At 31.3% G+C, this 20,675-nt stretch overlaps 2 protein-coding genes across 3 annotated transcripts in view; both read right to left on the bottom strand.

The window, feature by feature from the left end:
- The window catches only part of Ube4A (Ubiquitination factor E4A), a 60,410-nt gene extending 48,857 nt beyond the window's left edge, over positions 1–11,553 (bottom strand). For both annotated transcript variants that reach the window (XM_080159985.1, XM_080159986.1), the window contains exons 1-2: positions 11,510–11,553; positions 8,952–9,048 (exon numbers count right to left, since the gene is read on the bottom strand). In XM_080159985.1, coding sequence (XP_080016111.1) covers positions 8,952–9,039 — 88 coding nt within the window. In that variant the 5' untranslated portion in view covers positions 9,040–9,048; positions 11,510–11,553. The remainder of the gene's footprint in view (positions 1–8,951; positions 9,049–11,509) is intronic.
- kud (oligosaccharyltransferase subunit 5 kud) overlaps positions 11,546–20,675 on the bottom strand; it is an 81,964-nt gene continuing 72,834 nt past the window's right edge. The window contains exons 3-4 of the mRNA XM_080159991.1: positions 19,890–20,010; positions 11,546–12,560 (exon numbers count right to left, since the gene is read on the bottom strand). Of these exons, the coding sequence (XP_080016117.1) occupies positions 19,891–20,010 (120 nt within the window). The 3' untranslated portion in view covers positions 11,546–12,560; position 19,890. The remainder of the gene's footprint in view (positions 12,561–19,889; positions 20,011–20,675) is intronic.

Raw genomic sequence — 20,675 nt, 5'->3', positions numbered from 1 at the left:
AATCTTGGTTGGATGGTTCAAAATAGTAGTGTCTAAACTTTTCAACAAATAATTTTCATAATGATATTCATTTAATAGAAGGTTATTTTGTTTATCATCATTGAGGATATCCGTCACTTAAAGGGCATTGTCTTATCCATTAAGATCCCATATCCTTACTGCAACATAGCATAGAAAACAGAAATAAATCTGAACAAATGAAAAGCTAAATTAAATACAAAGTGTCCAACAATTCATATAATATACAACTCTACATATATTTTACACATACCTATTCTCTCAAATATTAAACAAGGACAATAAGTTTAGATTTGGCGCAGCAATAACATTTGCAATATAAAGCTCTCAGAGCGTTTTTAAATTAGTTATTCTCTTAAATAAACAAAAATTTGTTCATAAGTTACCATAATCGTAGAGGAAAACGATTTACATAATCAGCAAAAAATGAAAGATATTTTGGACGTTTATAGTAAGATGAACGTATGGACTGCGTAAAAAATAGAGAAGCTACGCTTCTAATAAAATAAAGCTGAGCATTTTATGGTCCTCTAAAGTGAGATTATAAATTATACCTGCAACAAAATAACCTGGATATTATTTGACAAAACATATTGTATATATTTATATAGAGGGTGAGATCCTTTACATATGTATAACATGGGTTGGTATGTTCAGGGTATGAACATCACCACTTGGACACCCCTAATGCTATTAAATACCCTCATTAAACTGAAATCGATTGGGGTGTAAGCTCTAGGTGGTTTTTTTCATCATTTTGGGGATATAAAATTAGGCTGTTTTTATGTAAATAGCTAAAATATTTTTTTTTAGTTAAGGGAATATACACAATTAATTAAATGCATATCTTTAACATCACATACTTACAATTTATTTATTTAAAGTGACTTACTATCAAATGTGAATTATAAATGTCAAAGCTTTTTAAAATTAATTGGTAAATAGCAATTTGTATACACCCCCATTAGTATAAAGTAGGTTTGACTTTCAACTTGACACCCCCTTGGCTGTATCGGGGGGGTTTAGGGGGATTATCTGTACCACAAGATTTTTGCTAGGGGGTGGATACACCCTCCTCCGCTCCATAACTTTGAATTAACCAGCTCCCGTGATTTTATTTAGAATTTTTTCTAAATACCTTTAGGAATCACTAAATCTTTAAGAATAAATCAACAGCAATACTATATGTTTATTGTTAGTTGTTGAAGTAGGAAAATTCCTTAAAGCAACAGCCCCCGAATATGGGTTTAAAGGGTTTTTAGTTTGAACTAGTAGGTTTGGTTGTATCAGGGATACAGGGACATGTAAATGAAAGATAATTTGTATCTATAGCAAAAAAAAATCAAGATTCAACTATACAGATTTTTGATTTTAAGAAATTAAACATTTATTTTAGTTGACCTAATCCTTTGTCCCTGACTTACATAATGTATTATATCATATGACATGGATTTAAGGATAGATAAAGAGTTTAAATTCTATTTCTTCATTATAATTTGCTTATTTTACTTTTTTCAGTTGACTGGGTAATTGTACAATTACATTACAAACTATAAGTGTTCAAAGGGGGGAGGTGGGTGTGACACTTTTTGAATCTAAAGCTAAAAGTCAAAGGAACTCAACTAAACAAAGTCACAACACTGAAATTTGACATAACAATTGCCTAAAAGTGATGCAATACGGAACTGTGAAGAAACGGCGGCAGAACCGCCGAAAACTGCCGTTTCCTGCTGTAATTTTTTGTCTTGCCAAATTAAACAATTTTGAATCATTTGAGACAAACTATATTTCTCAGTTTTTCCCTGAATACGTGTGTAAAAATCTTGTTTATATATTTTTCTTGAACAAAACGTTTAATTTAAAAGGAAAATAATACTGCTTGCAAGTTTTTGTACATATGAGATCAGTAATATGGTTGTAAAGAACTGTTCTAATTTTTATGTAAAAATTTCGTCTCCAAATGTCCAAGGAAACTTGAATATAGTTTTTTTTGGAAGCTCAATAACTGTCATAGTATTCTTAATTATTAATACTAGTATAAACTTAGTTCATATACCTTATCCCTTCTGGAACTTGATTCATATATTTAAAAGGGTATCAATAATAATATATTATGATATTACCTATACCTCAAGCCCTGCGGAAATCTAACGGTACCTATATATAAGGGTATCCTAATAATATAATATGTTGCCAAATGTAGGAATTCCCTAATGCAAAAATTCTTAGAATTCAAAGGGACACTCTACGAGACTCGTGGTCTAAGCCGAAATAAAATTAGTATTTTGATGTTTATTTCAAATATCTTAAGGTTATGTTAGGGTTAGAAAAGCCTTTAAGAATAGAACCCCAAAAGGTTATAGCTTCCCGTATGGGTTCAAGTAAAACAAAGCAAAGCAGAAAATAAATTGACAGGGGCTTGGTTTCTGTGGTCCAATCTGACAAATGAATGGTTAAATATTACCATGTAAATATAAAAATCAAATAATTTTTATTAGGTAGCTTTTTTTAAGACATGGAATTTTTTTTACTTTAACCATTTCTTGGTTAATCTGTATGTTAATCTGTCATGTATGTTTGTTAGCCCCAACACTAAGCACGAGGGGAAAAAAGTGAAAAGAGATAAAAAGTGGTTTTAAGAAATAGTGAAAAGAAGAAGAAATAATGAATAGAAAGATTCATTTAATTAAAGGGAAAACATCACTATAACTTTACACTTTGAATGTCATGTTAATAATAATCAATAATCAAAAAGTATGTATAAGAGCTTCCCTTGCCAGACTTGTAAGGACAACTGCATGTATATAAAATAATATGCCAAGCATACCAGAGTTCTTAATACCGCTATGTCCTATCCAATACGTAATATGGTGTCACATCACATGCACACAAAAAAATAAAAAGGATAATCATTGAAATTACAAAAAAATAGGTACACAAACAGAAAAAAATAACATTCAAAAATAAGACCATTGATCTAAAAATATAATTAAGAATTCAAGAATGTTAGTAAAATCAAATTGGTTTAAGTGTTTGTAAGTCTCCCTAAGATAGGGCAGGACAGATCATTATTATAATTTTCAGGAAAGTTTAACACTAATCCAAGGAGGGTTTTAGGGTAATGGGTGGGGTTAGTGACCCCCCCCCCCCTCCTTCATGATAAAACATGTATTCCACCCAAAAACCATTTACAAAATTTAGACAGAGCCCCTAGAGTTTTTAAAAGCGAAGCTTTTCTATAATTAAGGTCGGTCCGTCCGTCCGTCCGTCCGAGATAGTTAGCTTTTATTCGTTAATTTAGGCATGTTAGAATTGTCCTATCGATTTCAAACTTTGCATGGTGACACCTGTAGTCGTTAGGTACGATTTAGAAAGCGTAGCAACTCTATAATCGTTAACAGAATGTCCGTACGTCCATTTTAAACATGTTGATTTTTTTACTTTTTTAATAACAATATTTTATGTGATAAAATCATCCGATTGATCTGATTTTTTGATTACTGATTCCTATTACAATAAGGTACAATATTATGAACGAAGCATCTCTATAATCAAGTATTAAAAATGTTAGTATGTCCTTAAACAGAATTCTGTATTTAAGAAGTTTTGCAACAAATTTAAGTATAATTTTGTCAAACCTTATATTTTCATATTTTGTATATTCAGTTCTGACACTCAACAAAAGTTAATGTTCGTCTGTCATATCGTTTCAGGGCTTCGCTTTTATGGATGTTGTCATCCTTGTTTTTATATTGTTTCGATTTACCTATACATTTTATATGGTATGTCTTACAGAGAGTTTAAGATACCTACTTTGTTAAGTTATCAAACTTTAAAAAAAGATTTTTAACGCTTTGATTTTTGTGGTAAAATTAGTTACAGCGGAAAGAACAGCACACCCCCTAATATGTATGTACATTTTAAACATGGCTGTATCATTCTATCATGGACATTTAAACGTTTGTTTAGATATAGAGGACGAAACAGTTATTTTCATTTTCTGGAGATTTCCTAATTCATGAGATGAGTCATTTGAGGAAACAAGGATGATAACATCAATAAAAAAAAGAAGCACAATAAAATAATTGATGGACAAACGGTAAACGCCAGTTATAAAGCAGAAATTTAACCTTTTTGCATAATACATGTAATGGTCTTTTGAAGCAAGACTGATAAGACAGACGGACCACGTAAAAATCCGTAAACGACGAACGGATAGGCAGAGTGAAATATAGAGTAGCTTTGCTACTAAAAATGGTGAATAACACAGTAAATGATCATCTATCGTATATTTAAATCATTTTGATTTTGATACTATTTTTTCATGGTTTTTTTTTTGGTTTGCCTCTATAACTAAACCATGGAATTTTATTTGACAACCAACAGTTTGATCTAATTTTGTTGTATAACTCAAAATACACAAAATAAATGTGTAAACTATGTATCTATGTATTTATTTCTCTATACAGGGTGACACAAAAAGCATTTAAGTATTTCTCTGAATAGGGTGTGGACCGCATATTTTTATCTGTTCAATAATTTAAACTACATCTATAATACAAAATTATATATGTTTTATGGAATTCTTGTAACTTATGCACTTCATGCAACTATCCTTTAAAAAAAAAATATATATAAATCTAGTAACTTTTTTTGGTTATTTTCGGGGCAAATCCGTCAATAGCTCTATCTACTCTTAGCCGACCCCCAGACGTTTTTAACCTGATCTAGTTAGTAGCTGCTGGTACTAGAAATCTAAAAAATGTTTTTTGGTATCAATTACATGAATTAAAGCAAAAATATGTTTCAAAAAGTTGATTCCTATGTATTTAATATAATAGATTTGCGCAAAAAACCGGTAACTGTTAGCTGTTACCTTTCCAACTTTTTGTTCAATATAGGGAAAAATAGACCTACTAAGTGCCATTTGCACATTGATTACGAGATGGTTGCATTAAAAAAAAACCTTATGAAATAACTCAAATAATAAAAATTAACTTCAAAACTTGTAACAATTTATTTATAAGGGAAAAAACACTAAAACAAGCAAAAACACTTGTTACAAGAACAAAACTCAGATATCATTAAGGATAAGACAATGGACAATTTTATGTAAATCAACAATGATAAGAAAAATTTTTTCCCCTTCTGTAGATAAAATCATTGGTTGAAATGTTTACCTAGATATTACTAGTTTAAAACCAACCAATCAAAATCAACAAAAGTACCGAGTTTTTGAGCCAACAAATAAGAAAACTTAGTTGTTAAACAATGAGTACCAGTGTAATTTACAGTCCAATGTCTCATCCCTCACTTGAAAATAATGAAAAATATAATCAGATAAGTGATTTTTCTCAAATATTAAATATCTCAAAATATATATATAAATATATTTGTGGGTCACCCTGTAAATGTGCATTTTACTGGTCCTTGTGTACAAGTTTGGGCTCAAATGAGAGTGAGAGTTTTGGTCGGGATTTAGGTCTGCATGTGTGTGTGTGTGTGGTGTGTGAGTGTGTGTGTTTTTGGTATTATGTGATTTATATTTTATTTGGATTTATTACAGTATTTGGAGTTTTAATGGTTATAAAATGTATGTATATTGAAACAGTGAGTGTTTTACGCAGTTAGACAATTGTGTTTTAATTTATATTCATTTTTGAATTGATTTATTGGTTTTCTTTTGCTTTAATTATTAATGGAAGTCAATCCCTTGATGTAAGATATAATGCAACTTAATTTATTGTCTATCCCATTATTGAATTCTTATCCTATTATTTGTCCAGAATTTACTTCTCATTTATTATTCTTATTTATTAAGTTCTTTCGACCTGACATTAAGTAAACTTTCCATAATTACATTAAATAATTACATTAAAACTGGCTCGCACAGATTGGTGCTGACAAACACAGCTTTTATTAATTAGCTTAACGATCTTTGAATAACTTTTTTCCAGTATATAGGTCTTTATTTTTTTATTGCTACACAAAGTATTATAAATATTGTTCTTGTTTTCTTTCCTGAACACAAGCCTCAGTCCCTGCAAGTTCTCTAATTTGTTTGCAGAATGTTTGTGTTAGGGGAAGAATTTGTTGCAATTTCACAAAATTGGATGGACAATTATGAAACAGATTAAAACAAGGACAATCATGTCTAAAATTAGCACAGGGACTTTTAAGGGATAACACAACAAGGATAAATTGATTAACTTCGATCCCCCTATCCATTTGGAAAAAAACAAAAATACAACTTATATAGATTAAAATTATTGGGTGAAGAGTTTGGACACAGTTAGAATGTACAATCCAAGCAAGATTTATAGTCAAATGTCTTTTCCCTCTTTGTTAATTTGTAATCGATGCATCTAAAATGTTCATTTATTCATGCTTTCTATACTCTTAACAAAAATAGTTTTGAAAAGGGTATGAGTAGATTCATAAACAGGTGAAGCTCATTACCCACAGTGCGTATGAAGGTGCTTTGACTTTTGTGTCAGAACCTAAATTGGCACATAGTGCATTTCATTACCCCTAGGTTAGGTAATTTTATTTCACTTTTCAATAAAATCTAAAATGCAGCCGTTTTTGAGAAAATTAGTTTGAAAATTTCAGGTTAAATTTTCATTCACTTGGAGTTACCGCATAATCATGACAAGAAAAACACAAAGATTATTTATTTAAAAATTTTGAACAAGTTTGCTTTTATAAAGTTCTTCATAAAACTACTCCTGAAGGGAGTTGATTCATGGCCATTTTTATCAGTTGCTTTGCTAAGCTCACAGAAATTCAGCCTGATAAATCATATATAGAGAGGTTTATGACGGACTTTATAAAGCAAAGTTGTTCAAAATTTTAAGTAACTAATCTTTGACTTTCTTGTCATGATTATGCGGTAACTTCTAGTGGATGAAAATTGAACTTGAAATTTTCAAATCTAATTTTCTCAAAAACGGCTGCATTTTAGATTTTATTGAAAAGTGAAATGAAGTTACCTAACCTAGGATAATGAAATGCACTATGTCTCAATTCAGGTTCTGACACAAAAGTCAAAGCACTTTCATACGAACTGTGTACCATGCACAGTTAGGACTTGCAGACGCAATTCGATCAATTAAATTGGTTTAATGTCTGTTGGGTGTTACTTTACCTATTTTAGGGTTTAAATAGAGTAAAGCTCTTTAGTTATAGGGGAAAACAACTTCGAGTCTTAAACCAGGAATTGTAAAATATCTTTGCTACTAAAATAAATTAAATATCACGCAACCTTACGACATGACCTATTTGTAAACTTTCTACTCATATTTCATCTTAGATTTCTAATGTATGTCATGCCACAGGTACATGGATAGGGCAATAGATAAATTAATCTTCTCTCCACTTTCAACTGGTGTGAGATTCTCCCTCATAAGAAGATATAAAATGGGAAAGAATAATAATCTTCAAATGTTCTATCCCTGTATTAATGATGGAGAGAGCTACGCAAAATATTCGGAGTGGGCGCCACTGCTGTCAAAAATGCGTCATCCTTTCACTTTCTCTCCCTTTCTACCCATCAACCATGTACGCATGGAAAAATATAGGAAAATTTCAGGAATCCAAAGGGATAAGACAATGGCCGATATATTGATGTTCATTCCCAATTAAGATACCTAAAATTATCACTTCTGGAGATAACAATAAGTGGTTGAAACGTTTGGACTCTCGACTTAATCAACCAACCAATCAAAATTCAAAGATGCTAAGCCAACGAATAAGAAACTTAACCGATATTATATAACTTTTGTGACTAGTATAATCAACAGCCCAATAACCACACCCAACGTGGAAAATTAGAATTCAGAGATTGCCTCTTTTTTTATACCCCAACACTCGACTAAGAATTGTAATTTGAAAATACCCATTTATGATAGATTAACATGTTGTAATAAATTAACTCATTTAAATAGAAATTAAACATTAATTTTAGATATGTTCCTTAAACATATGCATGCCTAAAAGCTCTTAAAAATTTAAGTAGCTGCACTTCCAAAGTAAAACGTTTGTGAAAGATTTTTTATCCTTATCAATAACAGAGAAGTTTAAGCTTAATGAATTATATATATGAAACAAGCGGCTACATCCCCAGAGGTCTCTAGGGGCACTTGACGCAGAGGAGGTGGGATAGTCGACCCTTCCCCACTTTCAATTTTAGTCTTAAAAGATAAAGGTAAAAAATTACACAAAAATTGGGGAGGTACACTTCCCCAAAATAGTTAAAAACATTCAATGACCTGTGAGAAGCTACACTGCAAAGGAGACCATATCGTTCAGCGGTTAGCGATATTCTTTGGATCAGACAGACATTCTGTCTGTTACTTTAATATACGGATTACAGAGCAGCTGTGCTAAATAATTAAGTTAGCATCAGAAAAGATACAAAGCTTATCTTAAAATCATCAATTATAGGGTAGTTACGCTTTTCAAATGCGTCTTCCAACATTATATTTGACACCTTTGATGGTCAATCAGACACAATTATAATATCCATCCAACTAAATTTTTCGGGTATAGTCAATTTCGTGGCAACGCACCTTAAGGGGCGATTCTTCGTATTTTTCACAGTCGCTTTCCTCTTATTTCTAACCCTGTGGGGCAATCACCTAACCCAAAATAACCTAACCTAAAATAACCTATAAACAGCCATTTTAAAAATACGACGAATCGCCCCTTAGTTGCCGCGAAAGGGACTATTCCCAATTTTTCTTTAAAAAAGCTTGTCATACGAAATGCAACTGTTTAAAGCAGACTTATTACATGGTCCTATTTAGGAATTGTTAAATTTATGTAACTATGTATCTACCTATCCAACGTAACCTTTAAGCAAAGAAAACGATATTTAAGCATCGATATAATTAACTATACAGAAACTGCGCTACCAAGTCAGTAAGTATTACCTGTTTCAGCGTTTCTGGCCGAGAACTGCTGCGCCCGCTCCATGGAGGGAAACAGCTGGGCAAAAGGATTTCCTCCCAAGTCTGACATTTTTTATACCTTGGAAATATATGCTCTACAATTTTTGTCATTTGCTCAACTACGGCTTTAATTAGTGCTTTTATTTCATGTTTAAAAATACCTACAATACCCTAAATTCCAGCCATTAATCGACAATTAACAGCTTACATTATGAAACATAATCAAGTACAAATTAGGTACTTTAAAAAAAGTAAGAATTTTATAATAAAATAAAGATTTTTCAATGTTATCAAACATGCATTATTAAGGATTTTTTTCTTGGGTTAATCTTTCTCCTTACTTTGTAAAAAAAACATTCTGGAATATATAAGATCATCCAGACATTACTCGATTGAAATCTATAAAAATTCCATTGTCAAAATTAATTCTAAAATACATTTTTTTGTTATGACGAAATAAATTCTAATCTCCCATCTTGAGACAACAAAAAACTGATGTGGTATAACTGTACAACATGACTCATATTAACTCATTTATGAAACGTAAAAAAAGTATGTATGGAAAAAAATAGGTTTTTAGTAGGTAACGCAGCTACTCTTTAACTGATGGACTTTTTAAGATTTTCATTGTGTTGTTGAATTGTGAGTGGAATTTCTCTTTAAAATCAATTGAAGTTTTACTTTTTATATTTACTATCGGGTGTACCTTGATCATCTAGAGGACAGAGGGGGCATTAAAAAAGCCCAAAACCATCCTAAGACTTAAATACTAAATAAAAATTGTCTAACCCTATTCCAGGTTCTATGTGATTGATGACCTGATGGACAAGCTTTTCTTTTTTACATATTTGCCCTGTTTTTACTAATACTTAGGACTTAATTGGCCTTGTTCTAATACCAGATATTGATTGGGGTATTTTTATAAAAAAAAAGGTTGACCTTTTCACTACTTACATGTACATATGTGGTAAATTCACTTTCAGGAATCAAATAATATGCAAATCAAGTATATATTTTTTTAAAAGTGATAATTCAATAAAAAAAGCTGTAGTAACAAATATACTAAAATTTTTGTATCCTATTCTATTAAATGTAAATAGTTCGTTGCATGTCCGCTAAACATTGAACTTTACCAATTAAATACTTCATTCTGTGAAAGATTTACATACATAGGTACTGCTGGATGGTTTTATGCTATTTTATGCAAACTCCATTCAACTTCAAACAAAGCCTCTATTTGTTAGGGCAAAGCCACAAGGACCAATTAATATTAAGGAGAAAATCATGTTATAAATAATGGATCTACTTACTGAAATTAAATATATAAAATCACTTGAAAAATCATATATTTAAGAGATATTATACATTAGCATTGCTTATGATAAAAGTTATGTGACTTAAATTATCTAGCTATCCATTTTTCCATGTACCTACATGACTACATAATATCACTATTACGCATTCCCACTACCCGTTATTTTTGCATTTTTAGATACGTTACTACTCTACAAGTATGGCGTGTAGGTTTTGCCACGCAACTAATACGTCATTAACGTTACTTTTCCCATTTTCTTCGTTTATATGTTGTTACTCCAGGTTGCTGCTTAGTGTTTAGGACATATACTTCAATCAAATTCTATATCATTTATCAATGTTATATTTTTTCTTTTGTGTATTCTTTACAAACCCTTTGTGAGTTCTTGGTTTTTAAGTTTAGGAAAGAAAATAATTTAATACAGCTCAAAGGGGGGGGGGGGGGGGTGTATAAATTGGTGTTAACCCTCCATCAAACTTTAAACCCATCTTTTTACCCCCAAAAAATTTTTTTAAAAAATTATTATTCATCAAACCTTTAAAAACCCTTTATTTTATCCCCCCTCAAAAAGAAAAGCTTGAACGTCGTTGGCCATATTTCAGTATTATCTTGATTTATAAAAATTTGAGATTTTAAATAGCTTAAGATGAAAATTTTTAGTATACTCATTTTTTTTGGCTTCGCTACTGCGTAGCAATAGCCGTTATATTGCATCTTTTCACGTGCATTTCATTACAGCAAGTTGCCAAAAAAAAGATTTAGGTTATGTATGTGTTAACAGATTTTTCATTTTACATTATAGAACATGTTGTAGCCTTTACCTATAATAAACAAATTCTAATAATCAAAAAAGAACAATATTATGCAGAGTCTTTTTAAGTTAGGGTAAATTTTCCTAAATGTTTAAGGTCGAACAAATTAGCTACAACGAACATAAACGCAAAATTTTCATTGTAGCTTCGCTAATCTGGAATTCACAAATAAAATAAATGTGAATAAATGGAAGACTAATTAATTCTATTCCTCCTTCATTATTTATTTCTAATGATAGGTATAAAAAGATAAGTTTAAAAGAATAAAAGTTATTGGAATAAACTCAATGCATTAAATGTATAATTTCATTTTATCTGCAAATCATAACTAACCATAAAAAAAACTACCTAAGAGTCTTTACTAAAGTGAATAAAAATTTAAATAGAGCAAATGACAATATAGTAAAGCATACCTTTCACAACTTCAACGTACATAAAGCATAAAAATATCTGAAACAATCATATTATTAAGGTATAAAACAGATTATCAAAAAACAAAACAAGTGCTTTTAAATGTGAGTTTTTATTTTGAGAAGGAGTTTCAGAACTAGACAAACCTTCAATTATGATTGCAACGTTCCTTTTTAATCAATTGAAATTACAAGTTGTTGGGATACTAAATAACAAATCTATTTCAAAAATACTTAACAAATAAAAAGGAAGTTACAATTCAAAGTGAAAAAGTTTCCTAATTGAAAAATGAGGCAAATTTAAAATAAAAGCAAAAACATGTCTAAAACAGAACCAAACAATCAAGAGAGTTGAATAAGTGAGAGAGAAATGTCTGGAAAAAAAATGAGAGAATCAGCAAAAATTCTCAGATTTTCTGGGGTAAACAAAATTCCAGGTATAATTTCTGGTTGTAGCTCACTGCCTCCAGCATTTCAGGGATGTTCGGACAGACCACAGGATAAGTTTTTGTTTATTAACAGATTTTTAAAATCATCCTAAGTTATCTCAAAGGTAAACCTTAATTTTAAAAACTTATCCATACATCCCTGAAAATTTTAGAATCAAACATAACCAACAATCATAAATGCAATATTTTATAATACAATTCAAAATCACAATACCCAAAAATCATTGCGACACCTAGGTACAAAAATGGCAAAAATATGTTTTTAAAAATCCCCCAAACGTCTTTTTGATTTACCAGTACACAGTGTACATTAAAAAAAATGATTAAAATTAGATGTTGCAGTTTTATTATTTTGTAAAGAGAAGCTGTTGTACTGTTTCTAGGGTTGTTGCCCCACGGTTGCCAAACAACAAAATTTTGTAGCTACTTTTTCATAAAAAAATGTTTTTAAAAAGCTTTGGATTGGACAGTTACAAACATGAAAAAAAAGCAATACAAATAACATTTTTTAAATTTGGTTGAAGTGATGAAATTTTGTGGAAAGTTTGTTGTAATTGGGCAACCATGTTGACTGTTGGTGTTATCACACATACTCATCTGGTTTCCTGAAATAGTTACCCATATCACAATTGTCATTACAATACAACAAAACATTTTAAAAAATTTAGCAAAAATAAAAATAATAGAGGCAGCGTCCATAACATCTAGGGGCGTCTGAATTCGAAGGGGCAAAAAGGTGCTAGAAAAGTAGTTTAAACCATCCAAGACCTATTTTAAGCTTAAATAAAAAAAAGAGAAATGAGTCAGTTCAGAAGTTAGTGACATCTCAAAAATAAACTTACTACTTTATATAACAGGATAAACATAATAGACTTTTTTCTAATAAGGCACAGATTTTGAAAGAAATAATAATAGTAAAAAATATGGAAATAGGGGAAAGTTTTTGATAAGTTGTCAAAAAATCTAAATGTGAAAGATTTAGTATAACCCCTCAAAAAGCCCTGTAAACCAAAAGACTATCCTTGGCATTAAAACATTTTTCTAGCTCTTTATGATAGTTCTAACCATGCAGGGGTTCTAGCTATTCCTTACCTAACTTTCTATCAGATATTGTGGATATTTATTAATCCAATTATAGAAGACGATAGATAAAAAGTTCATTTTGAGCTTTAATGTTGAAAATACGATAAATGGGGATATTTAAGGGCAAAGAATAATTTATAGATATCTATTTTAATTTTGCTTTCCAATACCTGGTTCTGGAAACTTAGAAGGTTTATATTTTTTTTAGCTATGTAGGATGCTTTTACTTGGATTTTATAAATACTTATCTATTATTTATAAATAAGGGAAAGGTAGGTTGCGGGTAAAATCCGTAAAGGTGTGTGTTTTAAGGCTTAAAAATAGTAGAAGAACGATAATATTCACTAAAAATGTGTATTTCTTATTAAAAAGAACAATAGACTATTTTTTTAAATTTGACATAATTTTTTATCATTCTACTACTTTTTTTAACTTAAAACACACAACCTTTACGGATTTTACCCGCAACCTACCTTTCCCTTTTGGTCATAATTGGAACCCTTAAAAACGAGGTTAAATATTGTACATTAACAAACAGATCTATAGTACCTCCCTTCCTTTTCCAATGACCCTTTGGTCGATTTTTAAGGACCGAATTGAGAATAAGCACAAGTTCGTTGGGATGGGTTGTTATTTAACCCCTTCCCCCTCTAGTGTTTTACTGTAATCATTAGCTATTAAGCAAGGCACTTAAAAATTAGCTGGAACATATTTTAACAAATCTTATTCTATATATACATTATACATATATGTATTATGTATAGTTTATAGAAATATCAAGTTTTCAAAGTGGTTGGGTCAAGTGATGTACATTCACATCCGCACAGGTTTCACATCAAAAACAGCGTATTTTAACAACAACTCTAAATTAGGAAGAGAGGTGACAACGGCTTGTAAATTACACTGGTACACCAAATTTTGTAACCACGTTCTATAATATATTGGCTTAAAACCTTAGAATACTTTTGTTGATACAAAAAAGGATAATTTTGTTTATCATCATTAGGGATAAACATTAATTTATCGTCCATTGTCTTATCCTTTAAGATTCCTGACACTTTTAATTGTTTGCTATTGTTTTTCTTTGTGAATATAAAGCAATATGTAAATATGTTACTATGTGTAAGTGAAGACACACCAGATCAAGTAGGACTATACACACACACACAAATATTAATATACAACTTTACAAGGCTTAATATGGATATTCTAATATTCTATAGGGATTAGCCAATGGAAGGTATAAATTAAATAAACACTTTACCTTTTACGTAAATTAAAATTAATGGTGGGAAAGTTTGGAGACTGATAAGTTATACAAGCTTATCAAGATTTAACAAGACCGCCCAAAGTTTTTAGGCTAACGAATGAGAGAATGTGTTTATAAACTTTTGTTACAGTCTAATGTCCCATACCTCCTCTTCCCCCCCCCCCCATTAATAAATATTTTAAGTTGACCGGCTATATTTTAACTACAAAAATCGCGCCCCTAGCATCTTGAATTTCGTGTCTTAAAAGGGTTAAGAAGGGGGCAGAAAAATAGCTATGTAAAGCTTCCTTAAAAGGGAGAACTCATTTAGTTCTGCAAATGTTATACTTTAAACAAAAATCCTTTGAAATACATTACAAAATAAATCGGATCTACTGCAGTTCACGGTAAAATATTGCTGGTAAGCAATATTTCCAAAATTCTATGAATTTTAAAGGCTGCTAGCTGCCAAACGGCTGAACGTACAGATCATACCCGCACACCATTTTAAGCGGCATAAGAAGGCCTACAAATAATAAGATCCAATTATGCACAGGGAAAGCTTCACTGAAGAACAAAAACGCGTAAAATAGGTCTTTTTCGCGCATTTCTCTGCACTGCGAGATAATTATGCATTATTGATTTATGGCTATTCCAGATTATTTGTAAGCATTCTTATGCCGCTTAAAACGGTGTGCGGGCATGATCTGTACGTTCAGCCGTTTGGCAGCTAGCAGCTTTTAAAATTCATAGATTTTTGGAAATATTGCTTACCAGCAATATTCTACCGTGAACTGCAGTAGATCCAATAAATCACCTACCAACCAAATGGTACGCAGTCACAAGAGATGCTTCCTCTTAAGGAAAACTATTGTACAACAACTATTGACTAGTGAAATGTAACACTTTCTATCCCTATACGTTCTTGTATTTTATTTCTAGTGGGTGCGCCCCTAGAAATTCTAGGGGCACTTAAGGTGCGAGGGGAAAAAGTAGACCCCCCCCCCATTTTCAGTTTGAGTTTTGAAAAGAGGGTCATCTTTTATTTGGAGGGCGAAGATACACTTCCCAAAAATAGTTAAAAACCTTTAAGAACTTTAAGAACCTTCATTGTAAAGGAGAACCATACCGGTTTAGCGCTTAGCGAGATACTTCGCTTCAGACAAAAAAAAGCTTAATCTATAATACAAAGTAGAACGATGTCTGTCCGTCTGTCTGTCCGTCTGAAGCTTAAGATCTCAGTAACCGCTGAACCGATTGGGCTCTACTTTTCAGGGATTATACCTACTGGTCCTGTGATGGTTTTAAGCTATTTTCTTGGGGGGGTGGGACCCCCCCCCAACCCCCCCCCCATTTTTTTTTATTGCAGAAGATTTCCTTGGTCCTTTATTTTTTTTTTTGCAGGAGATTTCCTTGGTCCTTTTACGAATTTCACCTTAATTATTTTTGATCACCTCTTGGGGCAAAGCCCCTAGAGGCTAGGGGCGAAGCCACTAGTACTTTATATAATAGGATATATTAAGTATGTTAAAAGCATATTTATTCAAAAGTTTTTGACAGGCGTAACGTTATATGGTAAAATTCCTTCAGTTGAACTTAAACTATCGTTATCAAAATTGACAACGAAACACTACATTTACTGAATACCTATGCTTTTTGTTTTCTGAACTACTTTAAATATTTCCTCTGGTTCCTATATGGACTTTTAAAAATACTAAAAAATAGTACCTAGCTATAATACTTATATGAATGAAAAAAAGAGACACGCAAAAATTTCATTAATTGACAATGAATAAAATTATGTTAGTAAGAAAAATTAAATAAGTGTGAAGAAAAAGTCTATGTTCAATTCATGCAAATATAAGATATTTTCTCGTGTTCATTGGAATCCGGTGGACAGGAACCGGTTCTCATCCATAGGAAAAAACTATGTCTAGCATCGTATTATATCCAGCTTTCTACGAATATAAAAATGTACAATCATAAGATTAAATCTTGTTTTAATCTTATAATTGTACATTCTATATCCGCGGAAAGCTGTTTATAATACGAAATAACTATTCACAATTTAAATTTAGAAAACGATGAATTAATAATAGTATTTAGTATTTTTTCCTAATTTGTCATGAAAAATCCACCAATGAATATACTGTGAAATTATTTTTATTTGATTTCTTATCTTTTCCATAATATGATAATAGTTATTTCTTTCATCGTATTATAAACGGCTTTCCGCGGATATAGAATGTACAATTATAAGATTAAAACCAGTTTTTTAGCCCCGAGGTGCCAAAGGCACGGGCTCAAAAAAATGGTTTTAATCTTATAATTGTACATTTTTATATTCGTAGAAAGCTGGATATAATACGATGCTAGACATAGTTTTTTCGTATGGATGAGAACCGGTTGCTATCCACCGGATTCGAATGAATACGAGAAAAGTTTTGAAAAATAGCCAAAATGTATGTAACATTATCTATAACTTTATCAGGAAAGGCAAACTTTTTTGTCAAGAAAAATCAAAATATTCTTGAACAGTCGTAGTACGGACAATATAATCTAATTTTCATGATAAAAAGTAAGTTTTTTTGCCACGTCGAAATCTCTTAATACATAATGTTTCAACTCTTCTTATGTCTGGTTATTTGACTGATGGAGAAGTAAAGAGTAAACATTGAACATATTTAAAAAGGATCTGATGGGATAGGACAATGACCGATAAATTGATGTTAGTACATCCCCAACCGTGATACACAAAACTACCCCTTTAATATTAACAATAGCAGTTGAACGTTTGGAAACTCGACTTAATGTACAAACTAATCAAAATTCATTAAAAGTCCCCAAAGTTGGTTAATCAACAAACAAAAAAACGATATTGTAAGACTTTGGCGACTAGTGTAATAAACAACCCAATGTCCCCTCCCTCCCTGTATATTTACACTCCTCTACAACTAAGTGTCCTTATTTTCGGGGAGTCATTCGATTGCAGGAGATCTAGCTCACGTTATTATTGACCTATATATGGTAAGAATATCTATATTAAGCCTAAACAAGCACGTTGTGTTGCTCATTTTATTCTACTAAGATTAGATTTAAAAGTAGAGGCCTTAAGTTTATTTTTCTTCGTGAAATACAACTGCTATTTTGTGCAACAGTAACAGGCTAATTTCCCTTTGTCTTCAAGAAAAAAAACCTTAAATTAAATGGTTAGATTAAAATGATTCCTGTCTTAAAATTAAATAACATTTTCAGTCCCTTACATGATAACGCCTCTTAAGGGGCGTTTCGCAGTATTTTCACAGTGGATTTTGATAGGTTATTTAGAGTTATGTTAGGTGAGCCCCCCACAGGGGATAGAAATAGGGGAAAAGCTAATGTGAAATTACGACGAACAGCCCTAAAGAGACGTTGTCACGAAAGGGACTATACCCGAAACTTTTATATCGTGTCTTCTCAGGATTTTTTAACCTAACTTTCTTAGGTATGAGAAAATGCAATAAAGGACATTCAAATTTGGACAGCTAAGAAATAAAAAAAGAGAAATGAGCGTCCTTGTGAGTTAAGGATCAATTTGAACTGCGTCGTATGAAAACTGGTAGAACAGTGGTATTATATAATGGCCCAGCCCTAATATTTACATACGTAGGGACAGTTTATATAGTTTAGGATAATTCAGGCATTTTAGGAATTTATCAATGTCCTTTTTTATATTATTATTGCTTCCATGCATTCCACACTATAATATAAAGTAGTATTTTTTTTATTGAGACTTAAAATCTCATAAATTGCTGGTACGAATGAGTTTTATTTTTCAGGTCTATAAATACCTAGAGATGGTTTTAGGCTTTTTGCAATCCCCCACCTCTACTAAAGGCCAGGGACAAAGCAACTAATAATACATATAAGGCTCATTTTGAAAAGGAAGATATTCGAACACAATAAAATAACACCGTAGTATAAAACAAAGTATTTTTTATTTAAATAAGCATCGAAATCATTCTTTTCAAGGAAGATATGTATAGTTTAAATTTTTATGATGTTTCTGTCTGTTCTTTTTATTAACGATTAAGAGATCTCTAAAATGATCACCCCTCCCTTTTCAGTTTTAAAGAAATTATTTTATTCATATTGCCAATAGACATCATTTAAAAAATAAAATCAATACCAGCGGCTATTTTCATTTTTAAGAGTTTCAAATGTATTTTTTATTGGGGGGGGGGGGGATAGTTTTTGTCAGGGTGTAGGTTGTCCCCTTCTCCGATAAAAATAGCTATAAACTTTCCCGCAACATATTTAAAAGACGGAACATAAAATGAAATCAAGATTTTACGGTGAAACACACAAGACAGACAGAAATACAGACGAACATTTTATTACTTTTATTAAGGATAAAATTTTATACATAGAGTGAGGGATTTCAACTATTAAAGAACAACATCGTATTAAATAAAGAAAAAAAATATGTTCAAATTCATAATAGAAAATACAATAAATTTAATTTTCTTAAATTGTTTTTAAAAATTTAAGACTTAAATGCGAATTGATTTTAACGAGCATTGTTGGATGTACTATGAAAATTATCCCAACTTAACTATTTCTGCTCACTTGAATCTAAGGGTCGACAAACTTTAAGGATAGAATAGGCTTATCAGGCCCTTAGATCTGAATGGCCTAAACAACACGAATCAGACAAAAAGCTGTTTGATGGGACAATCTTATGCAGGAAGTTAACTGTGCATTTACAACTTTTAGACAAGTTTTTAAAGTCATTTTTATTTTCAGTATCATGAACATAAAAGCAGGCAATACAGGACTGAATGAGTACTGTGCAGCCACTGTTTGAAAAACAATGGAACCATTTTTGAACCTCCCCAATTTGTTTCTAGTTACATCTCCTTCCCCATAGTTGTAGAGAACTTTAAAATAGAAGTGGTCATTTTTGGGATTTAAATGTTTATTTTTGGTCAAATAAAATTGTTTTTTTTTCTAGGAGCTATTTTAGTTACAAATAGATAAATACGGAATAAAAATGTTAAATATATTATTTATAACCCCTCATTTAGAATAATTTTATAATAGAGCATAAGCGAATCCTTTATATCCCATTTATATCCATATCAATATCTAATTTGTGATAATTAAGATATACCTAATAAATAAATTAAGACTGAAACTAAATTTACCCACTGAGGGAGGGGACATTTGACTGTAAATTAAGCTAGTAACCAAAAGTTTATTAACACGTTCTCTCAATACATTTGCTTAAATTTTTGGGTACTTTTTGAAATCTTAAAAAGTTGGTAAAAGCTATCGGTGTTCTAACTTTTCCACCAAGCTACAAAAAGATTATTGGGTCTAGTTCCTTTCGTGGCAACGCACGCAATTCTTCGTATTTTTCACAGTAGCTTTTCTCCTATTTCTAGCCCCTACGGGGGGCTCTAACCCTGCAGGACCAATTGCCTAACCCTGTGGGGGCAATCGCCTAACCCAATATAACCTAACCTAACCTAAAATAACCTATAAGAAAGTATTTTAAAAATACGACGAATCTCCCCTTAAGGAGCGTTGCCACGAAAGGGACTATTCCCAGATTATTTACCTTACACATAGATGCCAACCCAGAGAAGGAGGAAGAGTGTACCAAAGCCCATGAAGACAGAGGCAACACTGGAAATCATCAGCTCTTTCTTCAGCTCACGGGTGAACTTCGTGGAGGTTACCTGGATCAAAGATTAATTTAGTAGAATAACAAATAACAAGTATGACACATCCATAAAAAGCAAAAAAGAGTGACAGCATTTTTTTTATAAAAAATGTAGTAAAAATGCTTTAAATCCTGGGTGTATTTATATTTCAAGCCTTGATTACAAAGAAGCCTATTGACTGTGACTAGTCTTCTTAGGATTCGCCATTCAAGAAAAATGAATAATCTTAACATGTCGTCAAAAAAGCAACCAAATTCAACCTTGGACGTTCTAAAGTTAATGATTACAGAGTTGTTACGTCTTAATGTTACAAAAAATATCACGAAAAGTTTGAAAGCATTACACTGTGGGCTAGAATTGAATCAAGACAAAAGTAAGTGCCGAGCCCTGGGACCTATGTATGGTGAAAAAAGACATAAAACTATGATGATTCCAGGTAAAACCAAAATATTTCAGCGGGGGCTTTTTGAGAAAATTAGATTTGAAAATTTCAAGTTCAATTTTCACTCCCTAGGAGATGCCGCATAATCATGACAAGAAAAGCAAATATTATTTATTTTAAATTTTGAACAACTTTGCTTTGCAAAGGTCACGAAAATTCAGCCTAAAATAAATCATACATAGAGAGGTTTTAAGAAGGACTTCATAAAAGCAAAGTTGTTCAAAATTTAAAATAAATA

This window comes from Acartia tonsa, chromosome 5 (assembly GCF_053477335.1).
Source record: "Acartia tonsa isolate MP-2025a chromosome 5, ASM5347733v1, whole genome shotgun sequence".
Classification (NCBI taxonomy): domain Eukaryota; kingdom Metazoa; phylum Arthropoda; class Copepoda; order Calanoida; family Acartiidae; genus Acartia; species Acartia tonsa.
The sequence above is the reverse complement of the archived record's forward strand: the minus strand, read 5'-3'. Positions and strand labels throughout refer to the sequence as shown.